The sequence below is a fragment of the Manihot esculenta genome, chromosome 16 (genome assembly GCF_001659605.2).
Source record: "Manihot esculenta cultivar AM560-2 chromosome 16, M.esculenta_v8, whole genome shotgun sequence".
In the NCBI taxonomy this organism is placed as follows: domain Eukaryota; kingdom Viridiplantae; phylum Streptophyta; class Magnoliopsida; order Malpighiales; family Euphorbiaceae; genus Manihot; species Manihot esculenta.
Window position 1 is genome coordinate 19623870 of NC_035176.2, and position 11363 is coordinate 19635232.

Below are 11363 nucleotides of genomic sequence, written 5' to 3' on the forward strand. Positions count from 1 at the left end.
AATAATAAATTTTTATTTAATATTCATAAATTAAATAAATATAATATATTGAAATATTATTTAAATTAATAATCTAAAAAGCATAAAAGTAATGAAAAATTAAAAATTATATTTATATACTGTATAAAATTATAGAAAACAAAAAATATATATATTAATATATTTTAATTCACTTAAAAATAACATGGTTAATTATTAAATAATGTGCAACTTGTTTGTAACTTATACACACATAATTATTTACTAACAATTGAATAAAAAATTTATAAAATTGAATAAGTAAATTAATAAAAATAGAAAAAATATTAATGAAATTAAATAAATTATATTTTATAAATAAATTGCCACTGAAAATGTGTATTAATGAAAATCAAATAATATATTTTAAGTTATGTATATATTAATAAAATACTAATTAAACATTTATAGTAGTATCATAAGTAAAATCATTTTAATATTAATAAAATTTTATATAATTATAAAAATTAATCAACATTCTAATTTTGATAATTTCATCTTAATATATATTTTATATAATATTGTATAGCCATGTCCATCCATAAAAATAACATATATTGTTACTTTTATTAATTAATTGTAATTTAATATGTATTAATTTTAAATATAACTTATATAGTTAAAAAATTGAAATATTGAATAATAAAATTAAATAAAATTTGTTGTTACACGTTGCAGAAGCCAAACATCTAAACTTTTTTTTTTTTCATTATATACTCTTAATTAAATTGATTTTCTTTTAATGTTGGTAACATACTAAAATTAATTAAAAAAAAAAAAAAACTCTATTGAAAACAAATCAATCCAACTTATTCTTCAAGCAGTTTATTAATTTTTAATGAAATTATTTAAAAATTTCATCCATTTTCATTATAATTCTAAGATCCGAATATAATGGTTGTAGAAAACTTCTGGAAATGAATGCATCAAAGGATTGCAAAGCAGAGGAGTGCCTGGAACTTGCTGATCATGAGAGGTACAAAGCTTATTTTTATTATTATTATTTTGTATTTCCTTTTTCTTTTTTATTTTATCATTCAATGTTCTAATTTCTTTGGAATTTATTATTTTGAAGCATTTGAAAAGAAAAAGTGGGAAAATCTTTATGCATGTATTGCAATTGAGAAAAAGTAAATGAAAAAAATGAGTTGGAAAGGATTTTCCTTCATGAAAAGCCTAAATATGGGTTGATAGCAGCATAATTGCTTTACTTTTTCTGGGTATTTCGATTTTAATTTTTACCACTAAATGCATTTTTTTTCTTTAATTTTTTGTTACTATTATGATGTTCATGAACATTAAAGTAATAATGTTAATAATAGTTGCTCTTTGCACTCCCAGGCTTAGCCTGATGGTAAGTGCATCCAATTAAACTTGATAGATCTCAGGTTCGAATTCCCCATCCCCATTTCAAAAAAAAAAAAAAATAATAGTTGCTCTTTTTACAAAATGGACAAAATCACATGCCACTGATCTGAGAAGGAAAAAAAAAAAAACCCTAATCTGAGATGATTTTCTCCCATTTTATATGTAGATGCTATTGAGTATACAATAGAGTGAGTTTAATTAAGACTTTTCAGTTTTATGTAAAGTGAATATGTTCTTTTCTGTAAGTTTTTATTAATTGAATATACACTGATACCTTATACTAATTAAAATTAATTTATAAAATATTAATCTATTTAAGTATAAAAAATTAAACATATCAATGGTTTATAAAAAAACAAATAAAAATTAATTATATATATTACTGGTTGTACTTTATTTTTTTTAATCGGATAAAATTGAATGGTAGCAGTTTTATTATTTTATGAAAATTAAAGTTTAATAAGTAGGGTTTCAAATACTTATATTTTTATAAAATCATCAATAAATTTGATTAGAATTTAAAATATTATAATTTTAATTTAGGCATTAATAGGAATAGATTACAATAAATTGCAGAAAATGGGCAAAACAAAAACATAATAATAAACAGAATTTCATTATAATTAATTTGTTTGGTAGCTAAGAAAAAAGAAATTGAAATCCATATGCATGGCAACTAATTACTTGTTACTTGTTGATAGCTATCAAATAGAAAAAGGATGGGGTCAAGAAGGGTGAATTCATTTGAACTGAGAAAGAATCCCTCCATCAAATCATGTTTTCCAGACACAAGATCTACAGAAGGCTCTGATAATAAATCAGATTACAAGTTTCCACAGCATTTGAAGGCACACTCGTTTGATGTTCATGATAATTCTATTAAAGGCCTTCATGCACAGGATACTAACCCATTTTCTAGCATCAATGTTCAACCTCCTCCTCCTTCTTCTTCTTCTTCTTCTTTTGTCTTATACAATAATTTACCACCTAAATTGGATAACTCATCAAATCGAAAGCTCTCTGTTTTGCCTGAATGGAAGGAAACTAATTCTGATTCCTTTCCAAATCAGCTCTCCACAAATGCAAATGCAAATGCAAATGCTGGTGCTGAACCACAACTTCATTTTAAAACCTCTACACCAGGACAAGCTGCCATTCCAGGTATGCAATTCTTTCTCGGCTCATTTATTTATTTATATATATAAGCAATTCTACTGTTTGCACTCAATAATTTCTCCAGCTTTTTCCCTGAATATTTTAATATATTTTTAAAAATAAATGAACAAAAAATATTAGTAATAGCATAATTCAAATTTTTTTAAATCTAAAATTAGTTTTTGAAAAATAGATCAAATATAATCTTTAAGCCCTTTAAATTTTAAAATGTAACAAATAAATCCTTCAATTTTAAAGATAAATAAAAAGAGGTACTAGGTTATAACTTGCTTCTAATTCAAATCCAGCTCTAGTGTATAATGTTCTCATCAACTATCTTACGCATAAGATTTCCAAAATCATGAAGAGTATTGGTGTATCCTCTAACAAATTAATAACTTGTTTTTTATTCAATGCTTCCAAATATTTCTATGATTTTGATTATTACTTCTACTGGGAGATGAGCAAATAATATAAACTCACAAATATCACCAAAGTATAAGTTACTCACAAAATTAAAATTAAAGCTTAGGGATATTTTAATATATATATATATATTTTTTGAAAAAAATATAGGAATCAACATTAGAGCCAAACTTGTGATAATGTTAAGCCATCTCAATTGGGGCCATACAATACCATTGATTCATGAATCAAGTGAATCCAAGAAATGAAAACCATCTCAATGGTTGACTAATTAACCTGGCAGGGGAAACGAAACACAGTAGCCAAACAAGGCATGTTCCCTTATATCTAGCAGCACTAAAAGGTGACTGGACAACAGCAAAAGTTTATCTGCGATGGAACCCGCATGCAGTACGTGCAACAATCACTATGGGATCAGAGACTGTGCTTCACATTGCAGCTGGGGCAAGGCATACGCTGTTTGTGAAGAAACTGGTGAAGAAAATGACACCAGATGATTTGGCTCTGCAGAACAAGGTTGGCAACACAGCCTTGTGCTTTGCTGCAGTGTCTGGAATAACAGAAATAGCAAAAGTTTTGGTGAATAAGAATAAAAATTTGCCTTTAGTTAGAGGTAGTAAAGGAGCAACACCTCTGTACATGGCTGTTCTTCTGGGAAGAGGAGATATGGTTCGTTATCTTTACTCTGTCACAGATGATAAAGATCTTTCAGGAGAAGATCGTATTGGACTTCTGGTTGCTGCTATCACTTCCAATCTATTTGGTATACTGTCTTACTATCATGTTTTCTTTTTATTTTTGTGTTTTGGATAAGCATGTGTACATGTATAATTTACCTTGAAAAAATTAATTCATTTAGCTCTGAAGTGAGAGCTCATAGTTAGATATCAAAACATTCTTACCTGGTTGAAAAAGTGGAGACTTAAAAATTTTATTTTCTTTTCTTTTTAAAAAAAAAAAAAAATTCTATCTTACCTTCAAAAACTTATTTAAAAATAAGGTAGAAACCCATAGCTTTGAAAGTGTTACATTACATATTTGAATGTGAAATTAGTATAATCTTACATTCTCAATCAACAGACAGCATGGATATTCTGTAATATTCTTAGACCAATTTAAATTTAAAGGAAAGATTGTTTAAATGCTAGCTATTTATATAAATCGAAATCAAAAACTTGATATCCATTAAGCAGATGTGGCATTGGAACTCATTCATAACCATCCAGAATTAGCATTAGCTCGAGATGGGAATGGAGAAACAGCTCTTCACGTATTGTCCAGGAAGCCAACTGCATTTTACAGTGGAGGTCATCTGGGACTCTGGCAGAGGTGTATCTATTCGTGTTAGTTCTCTTTATTTCTATACATGATAATTCTGCACATTTCAATTGGAAATTGTTGATTATTTGCCTTTGAATTTTAGATATATTTTTCAAGGGGAGACCCAAAAATTCAACAAAATATTTTGTGAGGGTCTGTAATGATAGTTGATGGCCCAAGCCGAGATATAAGTAATTGTATTTTCCGGCCTTATAAAAAATTATGAAATTATTCAGTAAACACACTGGAATTAGGATTTTGAGAATTATATACAATCGTATATGTAGATCTTACAATCCAACGTGTCCATTCGCTTTCTCTCTCGCTTATACTGAGTGTATGAGTGCCTCTTGTGCTTGCTTCCACACAAATGCATCTGAATACAAAGCGTTGGATGATCTATGCCATGAGAAACTGTTTCAGAATTTCTTATAATCAATAGAATAAGACTGCCATTTCTTTTATTTAGCTTATTAGAATATTAAATGCGTAATTTTCCATATGGTTTAATAAAGTTATAAATTGAAATTAAAATATGAATAGGAAGTTTAGGAATTGTTAAGAAATTTACCCAATTACAGTTAAGCTGGTCATTTTAAAAAAATGAAAGTTTCAATTATAAAATAATTTATTTCTTGGAATTAAATGATGTTATTTTATTTGGTTGTATATGCTTGTAATGATTAAAAAATATTATGTTGTCTTAAAGGTCTTAAGGTGAAATTACAACGTGATTCTTTCAGGGGCGATTATCACCTTAATCACTGGATAATTCAAGGTTCTCTTCCTCTCTTACATCAACTTCTATGACTTGCTAATTCCAATCTCAATACTATATTCAGTTTGTTCAACATTCATCACTAAACTTTTAGTTGAATAAAAAATGTTCGATACACTAGATTACCTCAAGAGTCGAATGCAAATAGAGCTGAATGGTAGGATTTTATGACAAATTATTAGGTGCACCCGTGCATGTGCACTCTCACCATCTATAATTCAATAAAAAACTGAATTTTTGTGACTGAAAGTTGGTATATCAGGTGCACGGTATAATTTTCCAAGTTCTATTGCTATTGTTACTATGCACTAATTGCTTCAAGCCTACAATTTTTTTTGTCGATAGGGGGTGGGAGGAGACACTAGGGATTTCTAAACATGTCCTACAATTAGCAAAGAATTATTGAGCCAACTTGTGGGACTTCATTTGGTTCATTAAATAAGATAAAAACATAGAATAGTAATCCTTCTACCAGATAATTCTTAATTGTTGTCTGGCTTTCTTATTGCAGCTTTATCGACAGGGAAATTGCTATTCTGCAACAGCCTTAACTATCTTGGTAATTGTTCCAACAATGATCATGCATTACAAGGTTGATGAGCTAGGATTGATTTTCGAGTTTTGGACATATTTTGCAGTTCCAGACATTACACTCGTCTATAACCTCAAGTTGAGGCATCTTCAAGCCCTGGAGTTGGTGAAGCAAATCTGGCAGCAGATTTTGAACTTAGATGATGCAACTCTCAAGGCATTAATTCGAACGCCGCAGCGATTACTGTTTACAGCTGCACAATTCGGGATTGTCGAGTTCCTAACAATACTTATTCGGTCACATCCTGATCTTATATGGAAGGTCGATGAGCAGAGTAGAAGCATATTTCATATAGCAGTAGTACATAGACAAGAGAAAGTCTTTAATCTCATAAAAGAGATCGGCGCTCTCAAAGATTTTATAGCTCTGTATAAAGATGATAAGAACAATAATATGTTGCACTTGGCTGGAAAGCTACCACATCCAGGTCGACTCAATACTGATTCAGGTGCAGCTTTGCAATTGAGAAGGGAACTGCTATGGTTCAAGGTACGATGTGTTCTTGTAAGAGAAAATTTCTTTTGTTGGTTGCTCAAATCTTAACTCTACCTCAAGCTGGGAGATTTTGTTACAAGAACCAAAACCTTAAATGGCACTTTTCATAGAAGCTTTGTTTCTTAGCTTTTTTGAGAAGCTCCATTTTGGTGACCTTGATCACCCCACAGAACCAAACTGGCTCTAACTTGTCTGCAATTTTACTACATAGTTTGCTTTCCAACAAGGATTGCTACTTATGCATGCTTTTACATCTACTATAAGAAGGAAACTCTTGACTACACTCAGATCTGTCATTGACACACAACATGTATAGTAGTACCCACAAAAAATCGGTAGAGTGTATTGAGACTATGATGGAATTAGGTATAGATAAGTTTTCTTGAGAACCCGATGATAAAGGTTCGACATCTCTTATCTCGAACTCTGGTAATGAGGAGAGCTACTAGTACTCTTTTATTGCTTGGTCTAGGCCACAAATTATGATATTAGACTAAAATTTCATTGATGAAATTGGACCAAGTTGATCTTTGATGTATAGATTAGAACTCGCTTAAAATCAAAAGCTAAATGAGCAACACCTTATGATCTTTATTTATGAATATTTTCCCCATATATAGGTCATTTGTAAGTAATGGATGCAGGAAGTGGAGAAGATTGTCCAACCTCTGTATGCTGAAATGAAAAACTCGGAGGGGAAAACACCAGATTGTGTATTTTCAATGGAACACAGAGAATTGAAGAAAGCAGGGGAGAAGTGGATGAAGGAAACTGCTTCTTCATGCATGGTTGTTGCCACTCTAATTGCCACTGTGATGTTTACAGCTGCCTTCACCGTTCCAGGAGGAAACAACGACAATACAGGCAGGCCTATTTTTCTTTACACAAGATCCTTCATAGTTTTCATCATATCAGATGCACTTGCCCTATTCTCCTCATCCTCATCAATTCTGATATTCCTTTCCATATTGACGTCCCGTTACGCCGAAGAAGATTTCCTTCGATCGTTACCGAACAAGCTAATCTTGGGACTTGCAACACTTTTCATCTCAATAATTAACATGATGATTGCTTTTTGTGCCACACTTTTCCTTGTTCTTAGCCATGGGTTGGAATGGGCAACTATTCCTATTGTTGTTGTTGCGAGTATCCCCGTCTCATTGTTTGCTTCTCTGCAATTTCCTCTTGTTGCTGACATAATTACTCATACACTTACTTGCTTTGATTCAACAAGTCATTTATTGGGCTAATTAGATTTAGACAGGCAAAGGAAGGGATTCTTGGCCTATGTTATTAGCACCCATTTTGTAAAATTTTTGCTAAGCTTATATTTCATGCGTAATTTCAAGCCATGCAGTACTTTCTTTCACGTGTTTCATCTTTTTGCTCAATAAGAATATTATTTGAGGTTTGGACATTGGAGATTCTCATAGAGCATGGAAATATGAATCAGAGGAAAGAGGGCTTGATCTGACATACTGAGTACTGATTACTGCCTGCTTACGTATGTAGATCAGTAAAGCCCATAATAATTTCCACGACTTCAAGGTAGAAGTCCTGTTTGGCAATATAATGTCCAGTGTTTTGACTTAATTAAAACACTAATACTAGAGTTTGAAGGAGTGGATCATGAAAAGTTACATTAACTAACCACTAATGTAACAACTAACCGTTTACTAAAATAGCTAACTGCTATCAAAGTGGCTAGTATTGTCGGATAGCGCCAGAGAATGAATTAAAGTTGAAATTACACACAACTGTTCACCATGTGGCTGAAATCAGATAGTTTTGTGTCTTAAACATATTAAATGCAAAACCCCTTATCGTTTCATGTCAAACAAACTATGTATGTGCCAGTATTCTAAACAAAGGCACTATCATTTTGCTTTTTTCCATATGGCAATGGAGAAGAGCACAAATACATTCACCTAGGCTTGCAAGAAACTATATGCCAGCATCAGGACCTCAACTAATGGTGAAGACTTACCTCACAGTCTCATAGCCAAAGTTAGTCATTATCCAACGTGTTCTCAAGCAGAGCATCATCTTCGTACGAACTTCAAAGAAAGACTAAGAAATATGATCAAATACATACTGCATCCTCTTTGCATTTGGCGTGCTCAAAATGCCTGCCTCTATTTCATGTTTGCAGTTTCTTCAACTTCTTCTCCACCATCTGGTTCCTTAGTCCTTGTTTTCTCTAAAACAAGCTGCCCAACCTTCTTATATTTTTCCATGAATTTGTACTCCCAGTCCTGTAAAACTTCAAGCTCATTTTCACTAAGACCCTCAAGGTTCCCTGTAAGGTCTTGAGGGTCAAATGACAGAAGTGCTAAGGCTCTGCTGGCATCCCTTCCAGCAAACTTAGCATATGGACCACCAGGACCATAAAACATCCTGCACAAAAACACACACAAAATGTCATGTTTAGCTTCAGAAAATTTTCCCAGGTAGTTGAATTCAACAAACAGCATTCAGATTTCAGAAACACATAACAAGTGTGACAGCTAATGATGTCAACTAGTTTTAGCTTTCCAATTACTGAAAGCAACAGAGGCATTGTCATTTTCTTCCTCCTCCTCCTCCTCCTCCTCCCCCCTCCCCTCTTTTTCTCGCCAATCAAACAAATAATTTATCCCTACCTAAACTAATAGAAATAGTTATGAATTAGCTATCTGCATACCTGTGAGAACATTTTACAAAAAAACTCAAATTGAAAAAAAAAATTACGAAATTTTAAAAGGATGGATTAACCAACAACAATATTCTGTTGTTTTACTTTTTAAGTACATTTTTTAATTATTTTTTAAAACTATTACTATTAGCTTTTGTTTTTGGGAGGAGAAAGAAAAACAGAAAATTAAGCAAAACAACATCCCATTTTAATAGGTACCCAATTTCAAGTTGCAAATGTATTATTTGATTCACATGCAAATTTACTTTCTTTCTCCTCCCACTCTGCATGCCAAGAACATAAACCACAGCCAATTTCTTATCTTCAAAAATTAAAAAGGGGAAAAAAGTAAAAGAAAGAAAATCTGATAGAATACCTAGAGGAAGAGACATCATAGATCTGGCCTTTGATGGCCATTAAAAGTGGCTTATTAGGATCAGAACCATCATAAGCTCTCAACTCTTGCTCTGTAACATCTCCTAAGTGAACAGGTTCTGAGACTTTTGGTGTTGCAAGATGATGATGATGATGATTGGTGGAGGAATTGCTGCTGGGTTTATTGAACTCTTCCGAGTCCACGAACATGCTGCACACGATCTTATAAACCACCACCATAAGAGCGGCTATCGTAAAGAACGCTGCTGGTGACAGCCCCGTGTACGTCTCGATGGTATCCATCAATGCTGAGTAAATTCTCATTTTCGCTTCTGTGAGCTCACCAACTGATTATCATGAAAGAAAAAAAAAATAATAGGAGAAGCATAAAAGATGGACTTGGACTTGGATTTCTCTTCACCTACCCCAACTTACCGAATAACTTGTTACCTACTACTTGGACAGCGAAAGAAACCACTTTGCCCAAATATATTAAACACTCAATTACCATAATAATCTATTAAATTCTTAAATTTATAATAATTAAAAAAAATTATATCATTAATAATTTATATAAAAAAGTAAAAAATAGTTAAATATATTATTAATGGTATTCTAAACTTTTGTGAAATAATAAAATTATATTCATTTAATTTTATTATTTTATAAAAAATTTATAATACAATTAATAAAATTTAAAGCGTAATCAGAATATATATGATCTATTTTTATTTTCTTTATTATAAATTATTAATAATATAATTAATATATATATATATATATATATTTAATTTTTATAATTTTTATAAATTTAAGTATTAAATATATTATAATTTTTTGTGTTCAATAATTTAATTTTAATTAGAATAAAAGTGTAAATTATGTTGAAAAAAGAGTATAATAATTAATTAAAAAATAATAATTAATATAGTAAATATTATTTATCTAATAGAGTGGATAATGTTAAATAATCACGATTATTGTGAACATTTCTCAAGTTTTACCAAATTTTTTAAGAGATTTTTAGTGTTTTTGTCTCTTTATCAAAAGTTCGCATAAATGATCTGATTCAGAGCAGAATTTAGTTTAAATCAAAAAAATTAATCGAATCAAATTGAATTAAAACTTTAATTTAGTTTATTATAAAAATCGATTTAATTTAATTTTAATTTTATAAAAAATCGATTTAATCAGTTCGATTTGATTTTAAAAAAACTTGATTTAACCAAAACAAATCAAAACTTCGGCTTCCGAAGGTGAAGGACAGAGGCAAAATTCTCATATGTTCTGCCACCAAACATGGATTTTAGACCGCCGAAAGTCTGTTTTCAACATGCCCCCTAAAGCTTCCAAAAGAGAAGGGACAGAAGCAAAAGTCCAAAATGTTCGGTTGCCGAACATAGACTTTAGGCCGCCGAAAGTCTATTTTTAATATACCCCTAAAGTGAAACTTTCGGCTTCTGAAAGAGAAGGGACAGAAGCAAAAGTCCAAAATGTTCGGCCGTTGAACATGGACTTTAAACCACCGAAAGTCTATTTTCAATATGTCCCCTAAAGTGAAACTTTCGGCTTCCGAAGGAGAAGGGACAGAGGCAAAAGTTCAAAATGTTCGGTCGCTGAACATGGACTTTAGGCTGCCAAAAGTCTATTTTCAAGAAAGATGTTCTTCACCATAAATAGTTCGGCCGCCGAACTTTAACTTTAAGCTGTTGAACCTGAGTTTTTCTGAGCACGATAAAACGGTTATTTCTGTACACAAACGGCTCTATTTGCATTTAATACATTCCCAACGGCCATATTTATGACAGAACTATAAATATAATGTGTTTTTGATCTGAAAATATTATAATAATCATCTAGCTAAGCATACAATTATTGAGATTAAAGCCTTTTTCAATCTCTCTCTCTCTTTCAAAACCTTGAGCCATAGCATTAATTTCTTGAAAACTTGTCTTGAGTTGTAATTGATTTGAGTTTTAAGATTGAGTGAAGGTTGTTGAGTGAATTTATTGTAGTGGGTGTGATTATGAGCAAAGGATTGCTCTTGTGAGAAAAAGAGAATTGTAAAGAGCAAGGGTTTTGCTCTAGAATTATAAGGAATTTTAATATTCACCCAAAGAAGATTTGATAGTAGAGTTGAACTCTCAAGGAGGGCCTTGAGG

At 31.2% G+C, this 11363-nt stretch overlaps 2 protein-coding genes across 2 annotated transcripts; one reads left to right on the forward strand and one right to left on the reverse strand.

The window, feature by feature from the left end:
* The first annotated feature begins 2105 nt into the window (after window positions 1-2105).
* LOC110603230 lies at window positions 2106-7402 on the forward strand. The gene is made up of 6 exons (XM_043951738.1): window positions 2106-2547; window positions 3251-3730; window positions 4161-4274; window positions 4391-4440; window positions 5577-6146; window positions 6797-7402. The coding sequence occupies exons 1-6, from the start codon at window positions 2106-2108 to the stop codon at window positions 7400-7402; spliced, it is 2262 nt and encodes a 753-aa protein (XP_043807673.1).
* Window positions 7403-7921: 519 nt separating this feature from the next.
* Window positions 7922-9655, reverse strand: LOC110602972 (membrane steroid-binding protein 2). Its single transcript, XM_021740600.1, has 2 exons — window positions 9203-9655; window positions 7922-8549 (listed from the first exon to the last, which is right to left on the reverse strand). The coding sequence occupies exons 1-2, from the start codon at window positions 9523-9525 to the stop codon at window positions 8288-8290; spliced, it is 585 nt and encodes a 194-aa protein (XP_021596292.1). The 5' UTR covers window positions 9526-9655; the 3' UTR covers window positions 7922-8287.
* Between the last annotated feature and the right edge of the window lie 1708 nt (window positions 9656-11363).